Source organism: Lathamus discolor, chromosome 4, assembly GCF_037157495.1.
Source record: "Lathamus discolor isolate bLatDis1 chromosome 4, bLatDis1.hap1, whole genome shotgun sequence".
Classification (NCBI taxonomy): domain Eukaryota; kingdom Metazoa; phylum Chordata; class Aves; order Psittaciformes; family Psittacidae; genus Lathamus; species Lathamus discolor.
Genome location: NC_088887.1, coordinates 51,996,321 through 52,014,753, shown reverse-complemented (window position 1 = coordinate 52,014,753; position 18,433 = coordinate 51,996,321). Strand labels below are relative to the sequence as shown.

The 18,433-nt window shown below is 40.3% G+C and overlaps 1 protein-coding gene across 4 annotated transcripts in view; it reads right to left on the bottom strand.

The window, feature by feature from the left end:
- The window catches only part of MID1 (midline 1), a 247,560-nt gene that overhangs the window by 100,432 nt on the left and 128,695 nt on the right, over window positions 1-18,433 (bottom strand). For 3 of the 4 annotated variants that reach the window (XM_065677459.1, XM_065677461.1, XM_065677458.1), the window contains exon 2: window positions 2,845-3,560. In XM_065677459.1, the coding sequence (XP_065533531.1) occupies window positions 2,845-3,504 (660 nt within the window). In that variant the 5' untranslated portion in view covers window positions 3,505-3,560. Of the gene's footprint in view, window positions 1-2,844; window positions 3,561-14,789; window positions 14,871-18,433 lie in introns of those variants that run through there. The other variant, XM_065677460.1, reaches the window with a different exon arrangement.

Here is an 18,433-nt window from a genome sequence, read left to right as displayed (position 1 = left end):
CTTATATTAAAAAACAGAAGCAATATGGCAAGCAACAACCCACTTTTCAGTTGGGGAATTTCTGATCCACTTGAACACTGAATTTGCCAACGGCAGATGCACATTATCTGTAAGTTGATTAATACAATCTGCAAGCTCGTACCTAAGATTTACATTAGTAGCATGACTCAAGAAGTTGTATTACCATTTATGAAGAAGGAGGCCTGAAGGTGAAAATGGATCTGAAATTCTTGCCTGTCAGCTACCAAACACTGGTGTGAACATGTATCATTCCTTTACTCCTTAGGGATAAATGCCAATCTATGGAACTAAAAAAATCTCATTCTCAGAGTCTGATACATAAACCAGCACAAATTTCTGAGATGGAAGAGGCAATGAGGAAGGGAAAGCCAGTTTTCAGATTACCTTCTTATGAACAGAGGATGGATGCTAGATCTGTCTGGAAACCACCTAACCTACTGTTCGTTCCTTGGCTCAGAGTATAAACATGCCATAATCGCTGGTGTAATTGGCATGACTGATATGATTGCTGGCATTAACAAAGTGAAATAGGCTGCTTCATGACAAAGAGGATAGAAACCGGATTTTGTGTGGTCTAACAACAAAATTATTAGCAACCAAATGAAAAATAATCAACAGCAGAGCGTACGTAAGGAAAGCCTGACATTTTAATCAGCGCCTATGTGCAGTAAACATTGAAAGCTACCACAAATAAAGCTGTAGCTAGATATGAAAATTCACCTAAACAGTAGTATATGCCACATACTTCTTATGACAGCTAAAGAGAAATCAAAGCACAACCGAGGAATCCTCATGACTATTGTCTTTGTAAATTATTTTTAGAGAGTTTGGGTACAAAGAAAGTCCATATTAAAAAAAAGAAAAAAACAACAACCATACAGATACTGTAAATAATGTTAGGAGTTGCCATTATAAGGAGAGTTATTTGACTTAGGCCTATGCTAACCATTAAATTGGTACTTGAATTACTCTTCAAGGAGACTACTGGAAAGTAGCCTATTACACTTTTACAGGTTTCTGAACTGGGTAACATCAAATATGAATGTTAGATGCCTATCTGAGATACCCTTTAAGAGTCCGTTTAGGCATCTTTGCACAGAAAAGCATATATCATACAAAAATACCCTCACATTTTTTCCTATATGCAGTATTAAGTCAAAAATCTCAAGAGAAAAGACAGGTCTTTTAAAGTCGTCTTTCCAGACTTGCCACATCTACATATGTAACACTAAGAAATCCGTACTATTTTTTTACATGTTCGGAAATACACTAATCCTGTATTTCTTGTTAAGCAGCATATTCATACTATTCATATAAAGTTGATAAACAATACACTGCTAGTTTACTAAATAGTAGCACTTGTTAAGGATATAAACCCACTGGATTATTGAAAAGCACAAGAAGCCCATGCATCTTCTACTCACATTTATGGCCCATGCTCCGTATTATCTATGGCTAAATCCCTGCCTATTGAAATAGCAAACTAGTTCAGCGGAAAAAAAAAGAAAAATAAATAAGTAGGAAGCTAAAACAATAAGTTTTCCTTAGTAAATAAAAACACCTTTAAGAGAGGAAAGGAGGCTCCAGGTCCAAGTAAAGAAGGTTCTTTCATTATGTTACTGTAATCATAGAACATGCTCTGCATGTTTGCACATTCAAAGAGGCAAAAACCCACATAGCATGCATATGCAGATTTCACCTGCAATCATCTAAAGTTATTATACACTTGTGCAGCCACGCATTTTTGTCTGAAGGTATTTAAGAAAAGCCTTCCAGTTAGTTAAATCTATTAACTCAGTTGCTTTTCCCCACTTCCGAAATCGGGTGTGAGAAGGCTGGCAGATAAGCTTTGCCCTCCACACTTTTGGTTTCTCAGTTTCTCAATTGCAGTCTGTCTTTAAAAATCCCCCCAGTCACATGCAGGCACACACAGACTGTAGAGAGAGTGGGCGGAGGGAAGCATGGGATGCTTAGTTCCTGCCTTTGCTCTGCAGCAGCACCAAGCTCAGCATGAGATGCACATAACACCTAGGCAGATGGGAGGCCACTGGCCTTGGCCTTGCTGTTCAGCAGGAGCTCTGCCTCCACTGGCAGCTTGGAGATCCCCCAATGCACCCTGAGACCTGGCTGCCCACTGCCACCCTGCACAGGGGTCCTGCACAGGGCCAGGGGGCTCCTGGAGCCAAGCAGGAGGTGTGCTGGGAGCTCACTGAACAGTGAGAACAGCACAAGAAGCCCGGAAACAATTTTGGCTTTGTTTCCAGCACGGCACTGCCTGTGAGCCCAGGTGGGAGGTAGTGTGGGAAGAGCAGAGGCAGCATATGGTTTCCCTGGCTGGACGAGCAGCTGGCATCCCCGAAGCCAGTGCAGATAAATGCATCTCCTGTTAGCAGTGATGCAAAAGGTTTTTTACAATGAAAGCAACCAAATGAAAAATAATCAACTGCAGAGTGTATGCAAAGAAAGCCTGATACTTCAATCAGTGTCTGTGTGTGCAGTCAGCACTAAACATTGCCAGCTGCCATGAATAAAGCTGTAGCTATATAAGAAAATTCACCTAAACAGTAGTATATGTGTCATATTCCTTATGATAGACAACTCAACGCACAACTAAGAAATCTTTCTTTGAGCAAAATCTGACACCTTTTAAATGGTGATGATCAAATGCACATATAAATCTGCATGTGTACGTTGTCTGATTAGAGACCATGCTCCTACCTTTCCCAACCCCTGCCGAAAGAAGGAATTCGGCATGCAACCAAAGTGCACTCTCCTTCCCAACCACATGTTGTTTGGATAGAAAGGCCAATAGGTAGCACTAACCTTTAGCTTGTCATAGCGGTCACTTAAAGCTGCCACCTGATGGTCACGGTGTCGTCCGACCAGTTTACACAAGGCACAGATTAACTGGTCATCGGTCACGCAGTACATGTTAACTTTCTCATCCTCATGCTCCAAGCACATTAATCCCCTGATGTGAGAGTCTGGGATGGGCTCGATGAGACGGTGACCGGTGAATGGCTTCTTGTTGGGGTGAGTGGCTTTCAGGCACTCCTCACAGTAGGACACCTCGCAGGTAACGCAGGTTTTCACTGCCTCCTGGGCAGGGTCCTGATCGCAGAACTGGCAGAGGACCTTCTCGCAGGTCGACATGCTGTTGCTATCAAATGCCCGCTCCCGGCGGGTCTCACTGGGGGAATTGGGCCCACTGACCGAGGCTTTCTGAAACCTGTCAATGATGTTCTGCAGGGTGACGTTGCGCTTGAGCCCGTCTAGACCGCGCTGGCTGAGGGTGATGACATAGCGGCAGGTTGGGCACTGGAAGGCGGTGATAGACTCCACCGGCTCGTTGGTGGCGCAGTGGGAGACCAGGATGCGGTGTGCGCAGTTGAAGCAGAGGCTGTGAGCGCAAGGCAGCAGCAGCGGGTCTTCAAACAGCTCCAGACAGATAGGGCAGGTCAGTTCTGACTCCAGTGTTTCCATCTTCAGGCAAAGCTTTCCTGTGGCGTCAGCGAAATCCAGGGAAGCTGATCAGCTATCTGGAAACACACGTAAAATTCGATTAAGCGAGAGAGGACATGAGGGGTCAGCCGTGGGGGGTTGTCAACTTTCGCCACTGCTCCTGGGGCTATCAACCCACCACGCCAGGCGGGAGAGCAATCTAAAGTTTTGAACCTGCACATGAACATATCAAGGTATTTAAAACTGGACTGCTTTTTTTTTTTTTTTTTTTTTTTTTGCTTTTCTGTTCATTTAGGAAAGAAAAAAAACAAAACTCCTTGATTTCTTTCTCTTTCCCCCTTCTTCAGGCGATTGAGGAAAACAGCAGATGTTTCTGTGCATTATTAAAACCCAAAATGATGACCATCAAACAGCCTGTCACGGCAAAATTAGATCTCTTCTGCAGATGCTGTTTTTGGCTTCACTCTTCTAGTAGCAATATTTCTTAAAGAACCTTCACCTTTGTGTAACATCATGCAAAGATTAGTCCAGCGTCTTATGACTGACAGCCTTACAATTGCTATTCCAATTAATAGTCATTTTATCAAACATTTTCATTTGTTATTATAGCAATAGCACAGCATTTAAAGTAGATGTGTTTACTTGCATAAATGTATATCTGGATATATACAGGGAATAACGCTTCTAGGAAAGCATTTGTTATTTTTTATTTGATGTTTAGTATATATGTACGGCATATTTATCATATATACTCCTTCCATGTATATCAAGAACATGCACAACTGTATTTATACGTACCTGCTCTTTTGTGTACATGTATCTGTACACATAAGCCCCAAAATACAAGACATGCATGTTTGTAGTAAGATAAATATAGCTAGAGGGCTGCACCAGTGTCATAACTGAAATCCTTCAAGGAAAGTGGATGAAGTAAATGATACACTGTAATTTAGCTCAAATTTCTGATGATACTAACTTCTGGTACAAGAAGAACCGCCAGAGAGGAAGACAGTAAAATGTAATGAGATAGTGAAATGTGTGATTTGCCTAGGAGGAGTTTGTTTGTGTGTGTGCATCCACTTTTTTGTCGGTACTCTCTACAGCTAAAACTTGCCAGCTACCACTTGCTTTAGTGGCTTTCCTAATCACCTGGATTAGGAGCCAATGACTTTTAAATGGAGAGCATGGGATTTTCTGGAGAATGCAGCAGTACAATCCCATCAGAGATCAACTGAAACTTCATTTTGCTTCCTTTCCTGAGCTCAGTGTTACAGAGAGTGGTTTTGAAAGAATCGCCCTACACAGCTCTCCCTGCCTAAGCTCCTGTCAAGGGCTCATCGCTGCTGCAAGCAGACAGGTCAGTGAAGCAGAAGCAAAAGCTATGCTTCACACTCACAGAGCTGTACCTCTTCACAGTACAATCTATTTAAGCTTTGTTGCTCATAACTGAAGATGACTTCAGATGGCACAGCTGCATCGTCTTTACACTGTAACAACATTGTTTGGTTGTGTGAACTCTTGCCTCCTTCCCTGACCATGGAAAAGGAGGGATGGACAAGAATCTCTCACAAACAAGCCCGGGTTCATTAAGGCGGAGCAGAGCTCAGGGCTCATTAGCAGCCTTGGGAACCAAACCTGCTTGAACTTTCTGTACTTCATGACAATTAGTGTGGGGAGCATGGTGGCAGCGACAGGAATGCTACCTATAACCCCAACATGAACCACAACAAAAAGAAAAGTTCAACAAATAGAAGCAAAGTTCAGACTACCATCAGTATTTAGTCCTCCTTGCTCTGTGGGAAGAGCAGCAATGCATCTGATCCAGCAGTATGCTTAGAAATTAGGATACTTTGCCTCTTCGCACTTATGCATCCTTTTATTCTGCTAAGAAACCTGAGCATTTAAAAAACTCACTGACCCCATCACAAAATTTGTTTTCCTATATCTTCTGTGATACTGATCTTACTTGAAATAAAAGTTCAGTTTGCCAAAGACTAATTCATTTATAACTATCCACCAGTTGCCATAATTGCATGATGCATCTGGTCAAAATTAAAGGCCTGGCAACTTGATATAAGCAGGAAGACAACTCCCCTCCTCTCTCCTCAGCCATAGCTACACAGCACAGAAGAGATGAAAGCCTTTTCTGCAAATGAAGACCAGTTTGTCTTTCTTCCTCTTCATTCTCTGTCTCACAGAAGTCCCAGATCAAAATCTCAGTTGCATCGTTTGAATCCCTTCCACACCACAACTGTGTACCTCATCATCCACTTATTCTGCAGGCTGAATGCTGTGCTGGAAATGGGAGAAGGGAATTTGGGGTTGGCAGGAGACAGCATTTTAAAAAGGCAGGCTAGTCATTGCTCATCTATTGGCAGTCCTGTGAAAACCTGCCAACCTTTTTGGTTTTGTTTCTTAGGGCTGTATTTGGTATATAAGGCTTTCTTCCATTCTGTCCTTTCTGCACAAAATTCTTTCTGCTCCTTCATGTGCCAAACAGTTTCCTACATTCAGTTTCCTTCTCTAAGCACTCTTTTTAACCAAAAGTTTTTTTATGGCATTCATAAAAAAGTACAGATAAACAGATAAAAGCAGTGGCAAAACATTTGCATCAGTGCCTCACGGAAAGATGTCTGAATCATCATCATGGCTCTTCATAAATACCAACATCTCAATTGATGACTAATTCTGATCTATCTGACCTGAATAAGCAGCAGCTCAGCCCTGACTAATGCTATTCAGTATGAGCAAGGGTGCCAAAATCTGATCTTAGACTGTAAACACCTCAGAGTAAGATCCTATCTTCCAAAGTAATCAGAGCTGAGCACACTGTCAGAAACCAAAAAATGAAATTTCTGTTTTCTTTTGCAGTTGCCAATAAATCAAAACACATTGCATCTGAGACTGAATAATGAATCCTTTAAGAGGCATTGAGAGGGGCTGCATTTTCAGGGCGATCCACTGATTACCTTTAATCGACTTAAGCAATTCTGCTTTCACTTTTAGGTTGGTGCCTGAAATACAGAGTATTGCTACTTGCTACTTGGCCCTTGCCTTAGGCTTCGTACTCAATTGTTTCGTTTTTTTTTTTCCTTGTAATGGTAGGGAATAGCTACAATAAACTGGAAGATTATGCAGAAACTCAATACACAAAGTTTATATATGCACTTACATGTTCAACATAGCCCATAAATTAAAAGCTACATAGACCACCTCCAGACAGAAAGGAAAGAATGAATTTCAAGTACATAATTTCATATTTGCAAAAATACAGAATTATTGGCAGAAAATTGTACTATTGCTGAAAACGTCATTGAAAAGAGAAGTATTACTTTTCTAGCCACAAAAGGTAGTTTTAAAAACAGCTATCAAAGTGATTGACAACAGACAAGTGTGATTTAAATTTCAACAACATACCTAAGTAACTTTAGGTTTGTGACATTTCCGCAGCATATAACGATTACTTATGTATTATGTGGTAAACAGTGCAGTGAACAAAATTCCCATCTCAATGTAGTTCATGGCAAGCCTTCTACTAACACTAGGGGACTTAGCATCTTCTTGTTTTAAGGCCAGTATGTTTTGCAGGTGGCATTAATGTCTTCAGTCACACAGAAATGCAGGTGGCACTAATGTCTTCAGTCACACAGAAACACACCCAATACTTACGGGAAGTAGAGAGACATGAAAAAAAATTAAAGCTGAGCTAGATATATTTCAGTATACTAAGAACCAGCAGAGCTGAATACATAAAATAATAAAAACAAACATAAAAATCCCTCAACCTGTTTCATAGACTCATAGAATCAACCAGGTTGGAAAAGACCTTAAGATCATCAAGGTCATGGAGAACTGTCTTTTGTGAAAGGGATCCCACCCTGGAGCAGGGTAAAAGTGTGAGGAGTCCCCATTTGAGGAGGAAGAGACCACATGTGATGCACTGACCACAACCCCCCTTCCCCATACCCCTACACCTGTGGTGGGGGAGGAGGTAGAGAACATTTGGGCTGAAGCTGAGCCCAAGAAGAAGGCAGGCATGGGGGAAAAGGTGTCTTAAGATTTATTTCTTATTTCTCATTATCCTACTGTGGTTGATTGGTAATAAATTTAACTGTTTTCCCCGAGTCAAGTCTGTTTTGCCCTTGACAGTACACTTGCTGAGTGATCTCCCTGTCTTTATCTCAATCCATACACTTTTCACTATAATTTCCTTTCCCTGTCCAGCTGAGGAGGGGGAATGATAGAGGGGCTTTGGTCAGCACCTGGCACCCAGCCACAATAAATCAATCACAAGTATAAAACTACATTTAAAAATGAATGTGTTAAAAATTCCAGTGTACTTTGGACATTTTTTCTCAGTAAAGCACTACAGAATTCTCCCCACACAGAATAAAACCCTAGCTATTAGAATAAAGTTAGCAGGCAATGTTTTAGCATGCCATGTGTTCCCTCTTTTTCTATTCCAGCTGCAACTACAGCTTTCAGGGTAGGTGAGAAAAGAGTCTACCAGGAGTGAAAAAAGGTGGAAGACTATGTCCTACGAAACTTCACTTTCCTCTCTAGCTAACATGAAGCTCTTTGCATGAATTAAAGCTGTTTCAGTTAAGTGACACTGAAGGAGGAAACAGAGCTGTAGGCCATTCTGGAAAGTTGAAGCTTCATACTAAACAAATAACACTGGGCAAAAGAACCAGACTTGTGCCATGTTCCAAAATTCCTTAATGTGTTAACCCTCTGGCAAAATCACAGTTTGCTGTGGATTACGGCCAAAATACCCCCAAGCAGGTTCTAACACCATTTTTCCTAACAATTCATTTTCTAGCAACTTGCAGTGTTAAGGCTACTACCAAATGCCTACTACAGTAAAGCTATTTCAGTCCTCATCCTACAAACTCACATATAGGAATGTTCATAAATGCACACAAGACCACAGGCTAAATTAAAGATCAAAAACTTGATGATTAAGTCTTTCTGTAGAAAACACTTGTCAATTTTTTCAGTTAGAAAATCAAATTTATTAAACTGCCATTATATCAATATGAAATGAAATGTTACGCATAACAAACATATTTTATTGCATTTCATACTTACACGTTATGCATGTACGCATGCATGTGTGTCCACACACATATGCATCCTAGGTTTATAGAACAAGAGGAATTACAGTCACTGCACAAAACCCAAATAAACCGTGGAGTGCTTAATCATGCTATCATCATAGTATACAGCTCTAATTTTCAAAGTAACAGTATTTTTCTGTTAAATGCTCTATAAAAGGTAAATTTTAAATTTACATTCCTGTCATAAAATCTGCTGTGGCAAATAAAAAAAACCCACTTGCAGTTTCTTCTGTTAGCTCTTGGGACAGGGCATGGAGGGAGTAAACACTATTCTTTTTTGCCATTTTCTATCCTGTTCTAGGATACACACAAGATTGTCTTGGGAACAACTTTTTCTTGCAACAAGTAAATGTGATTGCTTCACATCACATCCAAGAAACATTTCAAATGTGATTAAGCCAACGGATTACTTCATAGCCCAAGTTGTCCCAAGCTTTATCTTCTGCAGCACAGACATTGAAGTCTGTAAGTGCTTGTGATGCTAGTAATTGCCAGCAGCACAGCTAGTGACATATTCGTGTGAGTAGTGTAATTTGGGCGAGTAGTGCAATTTGGGCAAGTAGTGTAAAATGAACTAATAATCAAAATTCGTAATATTTTTCCTTTAGAAATGTTTAACGAAAACTTCCATAATACTAAAAAAAGCAAGGTGCACACACCCTGAAGCAAGCAAATACTTGTTTTTCCACTGTTTTTTATCAAAGCAGTGCGAATTAATAAATATTCAAAGGATAGTGCCTGTTCAACAGCTTCTGATATGGAAAAACAAATACTCAGCATGAAAGAAAATGACTAGCTCATCCTATTCATGCATTTTCATTGACAGAAGAATGATTAGCTGCCTTGTCTTACAAGTTACACGCAGTGTTTCCATGACGTTGAGATAGTTGTTTGCAACATTCAAAGGATATTAATATAGCAAAAGCACATCTGCTGTGCTACTTGGAGTGATATAAAGCCTAGACAACATCCCTCTCTGGTCAAAATGTATGCTAATAGGAGAATATATTTTCAAAAAGCCGAATCCTCCATGTTATTCAGTGAGATGAAGATCTTACAGAATTAAGGCCTTTGGCACAACATCACATATTCCTTTTCTTGGGATCTAAAACAATAACTGAGACTCAAAAGCTAACAGGCAAGAAAAGAAAAAAAGATCATGCCCTGTAAATCCAAAAACAATAAATAAATAGCTGACTTTATATTACCTATAGTAATATATTAGACACAATATTAAACATGGGTGCATAAACCTATACTGGTAGGAATGTTTTCTGACATACATTTTTTATATCCTTGCAACTCTAGTAGCTTTACATTCTTTAGATACAAGATTCAACATTTCCTCAAAACGCTTCAGGGCAAGAAAAGCAAAGGATTGTTTAATCTTTAGCATGTGTGAATCAGTCTACTGGGATCGGCAGTGACTTCCTGACAAATTTATGGCTGAAGATCGGTACCAAAAACCTCTTCAACCAAATTCACACTCTTCATTTGTGAAATTGGTATTTATTCTGGGGTGTATCATAACTATACAACAACAATATTGAGGGAACAAATTCACATCTTGCTGTGGACACTGGAAGCATGAGAAACAACAACTGAAGTGACTCCAAAAACTTGCCAAAGGGGACAACTTGCTATATACCGACATATATATATAACTTGATTATTTCAACCTAAGAGCTTCCTAGATGATGGATGCTACTCTGCAACAAAAGGAAGTTAGAATAATTTTACCCAAAATAGTAATCACCAAACCCCACCAGTTTTCATAGGGCTTTCGTTGCACAGAAGAGCTGAAAATCTCTCATATTTCCCCAGCTTGGATATTCACCTGTATAATGCCTTAGGAGACATGGTACTCCCTGATCTTTAATGTAGATGATACAGCAACAGAAATAGCCAGATATAGTTCAGGACATGCCTTCTAGTCATATGTGTTCACACACACAGATGTGTAACTTAGAGCAGCTTGGAAACACTGGGCCCCTTAAGCTACTGCAATATTTCAGGGCAGATCTTAGGGTGGCTTAAAGAAATAACTGCATTCTCTTTCCACTAAGTTGTCCTAAGAATTCTTTCCCTGCAGCTATGTAAAGGTAATCGTAAATACTACTTAAATTCATAATCATTGCCTCCACCTAGATAATGTCATTATGAGTTCTCAAGCAAGAACACCAAAGGTCTGCTTTCTTATCAAAGAGGGCATTTAAAATAGCAGCAAGGAATGTCCCAGGAACTACAACAGGTGTGAAGCTGTGACCTCACACCCACAGGACTCTGAATTTAAATTACCTGCAAGACCCACTTTGACTAAGTAGAGTTCCTTTTGCTTATAAAGATATCCCTATTGCATTATAAGGCACACAATGTTAGCCTCTTGCTGTCCTGCTCTCTGCTCCTCATATGTGATCATTAAAAAAGCTTATAAAAGGTTTTTGACTTCTTTTAAGAGAACACGTGTTCTCAGAGTTATATTCTGCACATTTGCAAAGACTACAAAGAGATTCCAGCAACTGCAAAATACCCCACTATTCAGCATTTGTTTATGCTTGCCGTACTCTCAATACACTGAACTCCATAAAATCAATGGTGTATTTGAAAATCAAGACTGTAATCACATAATTAGAATAGGAAATTAGCTGTGAACCATGGAAGGGTAGAGGATAAGGAACAAATTATATCTGTGCTCTGAAGGTAATCTATTTTAGATCTCTGGAAGAAGCTTCTGTCACTAGTACAGGAAACACCCAGCCTGAGCTTCCTAGGCCTAGGAATAACCAAATGGGAACTGGCATGGCTGCTCCTCCATTTGTGGATCAGAACCCTCATGCAGGTTCTTGCCACCCCGCAAGGCCTGCCTGAAGAAGAGTGGGTACATTTCCTGTCCTACTGGTATTGCTGAGGCCACCCATAAGTATGCTTTTGCCACCTCACCTTAGGGTACTAGGTTCCTGTTCTTTGTTAGAACAATGATTTTATGAGCATTCTTTGGATCTGTGCCTCGGAAACACTAGCACAACAAATACGAGAAACCAGTTTCTCTCTCTTGCTTCATAGCTGCTCCTGAACACAGAGGGTGGCATTCATCTCAACTGATCTCTGTAGGGTCCCTTGGTAATAAACAGAAAGAAACAGGCATCTATCTCTAAAGCCATCTCATTTAAACTATTTTACATACTCTTCAGGATTAAGTGATCTGCACTTTCTAGCTGTACCTATTCCAAGTATGAAAGGAAGTTAAGAACATAAGACTACATTAACTAACAAGTAACTATTTCCAGTGTTCTTGAGATTTAAAATAAAGAAAATGGAGAAGCTATATCTAGTCTTTTGTTATTAGCTCAACAATCACTTGTTTGGAGAAATTTGCTTCCAATAATTCTAACATGAATCATTTCAATCATTCCCTGTATTCAGAGATCTGAGAGAAATCTGAACTGAGTTGAAGGAGAATGATCCCAAAGTAACCCCTTTCCAGCTGACACTACTGAAAGGGGACTTTTCTGGATTCAGATGATTCTCATCTCTGCTGCATGTGAAGGGCATGTGGACAGCTCCTGAGCACCAGATGCACTGTCTTAAGACCAGCCTGCTTGGCATAGCAAAACTATCTTCAACTTCTATACTTTATTCATAGTTTTCAGACAAAGTAACAGCTTGCCTTCCTGTACTGCATATCATGAACAAGGTGCAAGATCCTTGTCCTTCCAGCTGCTAATCACTGTCCTTCCTGATATCCCACTAGAGGTCTCTAACAGGCTTCAAAATTTCTCCCAGTCTCAATACCAAGGTGTGTAATAACTACTTTACTAGTCCTCTACTCAGGTTGCTTGGCATTACCAGATGGCAGTATTAACCCAAATAACCGAGAATGGTTAGTGCATGAGTAAAATTTCTGACCTCAACACAACAGGACATAAAGTTAGAGCAGAAAAACCAGCTGAGAAAAGAAAGAAGTACGGAGTTTTATGTAGTGGTTAACAATAGCCAGTTCTGCCCTAAAGACACTCAAACACCCACCCCAGCCTGTTCAGTGAAGTACCACCCCCCGCTCACAGTGAGACGCAAAGTTTTAGCCTTTATTCCTTGTTGATAAAGCTAAATCCTAAGAAGGTGGCAAGTTTACATTTAAAATCTCTTGAGGACTTTCTAAGGCATTTCAGCTGGTACTTTTTGCAAAGAGCCAGTAATGCTTTACTGCTTACCAGGGGCACACCCATGTGTGTTTTATTTCTTGAGAAAGTGTCACTTAGCAGAAACATACCACAATAAACCCTGGTGATCTCAAGTATTTTCTTCTATGCATTTGCATCCTTTAAGAATGTTACCCTTTAAAGACTTTTTAAAGACCTGAGACAAAACCAATGATTAACCACAGCCACATAATCTTGCCTCACAGGTTTTAAGTAACCACACTGTGGCAAAATTTCATTGCTTCAAGCTAAGAAATTAAGAACAGCAAAGGCCTGCATTGTACCAGCAATGTAATGTGCAGCTAGAAACAGAAGTGGTAAATAGTAGCAGTCTTTTTAAACCCTACTGATGACCAGAGAGCTGCTTTAGGAGCTGAATTAGGAAACCAGGTAGTGAAGTGATAAGAAAAAATGATCCAATTTACCTGTGCCTCATTTGACATCAACCAGAAAACATACAACAGCTGGAAGATCCAGTATTATATTCAAATTCACTCTGCCAAGTGAAAATGCTGTCTTTTTGGGCTGTCCCCACAAAGGATCTTCATTACTTTGTGTCCTGATTCCCTCTAGCCACGAGACGTGGGTGGTGGCTGGTTTGTACAGCTCTTCTCCTGTGCTCAAGGAGATACTGATCCTAGGAAAGGCCTTACTGAGTAGCCTCATGAAACGAATGGATAATGCTTTTTCACCATCCAGCTGTGGCTGTGTTCTGTTTGATACATGCACACATACATATGCTCACATGTAAAGGATCCATTGGCTATAGGTAGTTGGGCTACTTACTAGCTTGGTTGGACTATTTGCTAGTTTACTTGACATCCTCAAATTAACTGACCTGCAGATAGTCTTCAGAACATCCCAAAAGGGAGTAGGAAAAGACAACTAAAATGAGCAACTGCTTCTAAATAGCTGAATCAATACCCAAACAGGCCTCTCAAGCGAAAGGTCCTCAATGTTACAAAATAGCTTAGTAGCTTTTAAGATAGCATGGAAAGAGAAAACAATAGCTTAATTACATCCCTTTGAGATGTTCCTCATCAACATGTAAAGTCTCACAGTTTATCTCAGAAAAACTAAAATAAATTGTACATTTCCTGCCGGCTGGCAAGCAGGTCAGCGTTACTGTAATAACTAGTGTCGCACTCACGAAAGAATTACTGGCATGCATCTGCTCAACCTCTACCCTCAAGCTTTTTTTTCCAGGAGCTTGCTAAATATCTACTTTAAAACTTGAGTAGAGGTCAGCTTATCTTGTTCTCAGACAGTTGCTACTCTCAAAATATCGTACTGGGAGAATCACAGTAGAAATTCTGTATCTGTGGACTACGCATGCTTGTGATCCTCCTAAATGTATGGTGTCTTGTGTGGGCTTTTGTGGATACAGACCTTGCATATGAAATAGCTGTAGTGACCAGACCATCGCTCTGAGCATACTGATGCCAAAAACTACATCCTTTGAAAAAACATCATCTCGCAGCTATCATGCTTAAATGTGTCATCATTTTAGGTTATGTAACTTCATCAATTACAAGTAAATAAGTGGGATTTGAAAGCCTTTGCATAAGGAGTGCAGCAGGCTTTTAGGAATGACCATATTTTTTTCATTCTTCTCATCTAAATACATATCTCAGCCTTCATCTGTTATTTTTTAAACAGAATGATAATCTTCCAGATGTTAACGATATACAGATGCTTGTACCCCCTTTATCTCTCTTATTAGTTTTATGACAACTAGAAAGACAACAATAAGCCCTTGTTTCAAAACACAAGACAAAAAAATACTCTTTGCTAAAAAAGTTCCTTTTCTTTTTTCCCCCGAGTTTTCAGTACCAAAAAGATAATTCATCCCAGCAACCGAGCAAACCTCGACTCCTCCTTCACAACTGCTACATGCAATAAAATACTTCCTAAATCACTTGCAGTGGCAAGCCTACACATATGCATCAGCTCTAGTTCTCAAGAAGTCACTCAGCTGCATACCCACCACTGGATCCTGCCCTACATCTTCCGGATGAAACATTGCTGCGGAGACAGGGACCCTCTTGGAAAGCACCGGCAGCCCAGCTGGGACAGGCAGCAGCAGCTACCACCGTCCCAGTAATCCTGTGGCAGCACTGACTGCGTCTGCAACTCTGAGACAGTCGTGGCTGAAACACAACAGGAAAATCTCCCCTACAATTGCAGGAAAACCCGCTCCACCTAACTGCCTCCGCCAGGATCCATGCTCCCAAAGCCAGCCCTTAAATTTCTCCCTCAGCAAAATACCTCCTCTCCTTCCCAAGGGCCAGCCTCGGTGGGGTGAGAAGGCAGGAAGAAACAGATCTCTTGCAGAGCATCCCAGCACTCTGCCCAATGGCTGAGGTGGGATGGTGCTGTCCCGCAGCCTGGGTGAGGAAAAGCTCAGACCTAAGTGCAATTAGCAAGAGGTTGACCTGGACTGGCCAAACCTGTCACACACAAAATGAGTATTTCCAAATTTGCTGTTCTCCAGAACGGCAGAACTCTGCAAGACAGACTCATGGTAAAACACCAGTTCACTTTTTTTTTTCCACCGTTTTCTTCAAAGATTACTCAAAAACTTGACAGCACAATGACCAGCAGGCGTTTGCCAGAAGTGGAGAGAGTCTGGAAGAACACAGTGCCTGAGTGAAGGACTTTTCTTCCTATAAACACCACGGAGACCTCTCTTTCTGAAATGCAGCAGGTGAAACACAAGATGAGAGCGGCTGCTTATTTTATTTCATTTTTTAGCCTAACTTAAGTGTAAGCAGTAAACTGCAACAGAAAACTACAAATGCTTCAGCTGAAGTGCCCAGGAAGAATCCTGACTGAAGTCACACCAGACATTTGGTCTCCAACAAAGGTGTTAAAAATTCATGCAAAGTGGAAACAGCAGGAAAGAATTGTTTCCTTGTGTTCTCCATTTTTCATGTTGCAATTCTCCCCTTTATACAATGGTAACACAACAAAGTGAAACAAAACGTACCTCAGACATTTAAACATAAGATTGCAAATCCACAGCCTTTGGTCTTTCCTCCACAGAGGAGCCTGCACTTTGTTCTCATTGAAACAATAAACAACTGTTGTCATTATTTAATTTCCTATTCATTTCATTCCCTTGAAAAAACAGACCAGAGTCCTCCTAAATGCACACTCTTCATAAGGTTTTAAGGGTTTCTGCTGGCAACGTCAGTTTGCATGTGTGTGGAATGACAGCTTGTAACAGGCAAAATGAGCATGCAGAAAGCAAGACAGATGTTCAGAGAGATTACGATTATTGGGACTCTTTTCCATGGTATAAAATGTCCATGGATCATCTATAGTCAAGTGCATAATCTATAGTCAAGTTATAAGCAGCCCAGCAGGGGCCACAGCACAAGTCCCAGCCGGAAGGATTTTAGATTCCTCAGCTCATATCCTGGCCTTGATCTTTCATTAAACAGCATCATGCAGTTTCTTTGGACTGTTCTTCCAGCCGTGCTGGTTCACAATCATCCAGATGCATTTAGGATCAAACAGCCCAAAGACCATTATTATTAGCAGGTGCTGCCCTGCTGCTCTCTTTGTCCACATGATAGTTAGCCTGAGTTTTTCATGCCCTTTGCTTGCAGACAACCAGCCACTGTCTGAAACACAGTTTCAAAAAATTAAGGTTTTTTGTATTTAAGTCTTCTCCTCAATCAATCATGAAAGTGTTGCAAAGCAATTACAATAATCTGAATTCTATTGATACATCTGCTTGATTTCTTCATGTGTGCTTCTTCAGTCTGAAGGTAACATTTTAACAGCTCTGGAAGAATCTGTCAAGACACGTCTACATGGTCTAAATGATGGTATGTCTGCGAAGGCTTCAGTGTACTTTTCATTGCATACGCATGATTATGCACATATATACAAGTAAATAATTATGGATTCGAGCCCATAGCCTCAAAAACTGCTTGTGCCACTGGCTATGCTAGCCAGTTATCTTTCAAGAACCTTAGCTTATGGTAAAAAACGCATCTGAAATACAGTACTAATCTCCCTTCTACTTTCTGAACTCCTGTGTGAAGTATAAAATACATGACTTCTAGCCTTTTTCCTCTGGGCTACCTATTTAAATTCATGAAAGCCCCACTAGCCAAGTCATATAGCATTATCACAGTTTAACAAGATACCACCTTCAGAGCTCAGTTAGCACAGCTGTGCATTTGCATACTTACGGTACCCACTAAGAGCTTTGATGAATCTTACTAAGGAAACACAAGATGTGTCAGCCACCAATGGTCCCTTTCTGCTGAAAGTTACCACCTTAGCCACAGAATCAGTAGATTATGTGAGGGACCAGGGTTCATAAATTTCCTTGCAAGGTACAAACTAAAAAATGATTGTTTAAGCTGCATATGGTTGCACTAAGTTACAGAAGGGGAAATATGCAGATAGCTGGTGGCAGTAATCTCTTAAACTATGTCCAAAAGATTCACTAGATTTAAACTAAAAATGTCCCTAGCCAAGTCAGGTTGTCAAGAAATTAAATCTAAGACTCTGAGCTAATATATTACTAAAAAGGTAAGTTAAATGTATGTAAATTTAACATAGCTTAAAGCTCAGATACTTAATGAATATCCAATCTATTGAACTGTTGTAAAATTATTATTTCATCATGTGTGAGTTCTAAATTATGTATTTCTGACGATTTCCAGAACGTATCTATTTTCTGTGCAGCCTTTGGTTTCTGCAGAATTCAGAGTCAGCTCTGCATGGGAAGAGTTTGGCAGTGCAATCCTGCTGTTTTAAGAAGTGGCAAAGAGCATGCTTCTCATTCTGCACATCTTACAGCTATGCTGTATAGTAACACAGTATTATTCCAGTTACAATGGTCCCTGCAATCAAGAAACAGCTTGATCAACAAGACAGAAGCAAGCAGGTGCCAAGTTAAGTTACATGAAATCCTAATTCCAAAAAACATTCAAAATCCTAGAGAAAGATAATACTTGGACAGACTGGGAGAAGCAACTTAGACGGGCACAAAACTGAACACTTTGTCACTACTAGAATTCACTGACCCACAAGCACACATGCATCCAGTACAGCTTTTTCTTGGGTTCAGCTGTCTCACTTATAAGTCATGCATAAATGTCTTGGTAAAAATGATCAGACTTGAAAATGGGTCAGGGTGGGTTTTTAAGAAAGCCAGAAAGTAAGATTTTTACTTGATGGTTTGGAAATCTTAATATGCAGTTTCCAAAATTTTGTTTTTACCGCTTTGCCATCTGCCCATGAAAGAGACTTCTCTATGCCACCCACTTCATGCGCAGAACAGAAATAGAGTCTTTGTTTTAAAGCTCATTACCTGTGGAATTCTATTGCTATCTTATTTTGATGGACAGGGGACACACATTTTTAGATTAACAGGTGCTGCTGCCAGGCTTATAGTGATTCTCTTTGTACATCAAGGGCATAGAAGGAAAAAAAAAGGCCATCCTGCTTTTTGGGGAATTACGAAACGTCATGGCAGCAAAAAAAATTTGTTTAATATTAACTGCTCCCTGAGCTATAAACCCCCTCTGTTGTCCCATTGATGGTAGTTTTAATACAGCGATGGGTGACTGTATGCAGGTATGCCATTTTCCCTTCTAATGCTTCATC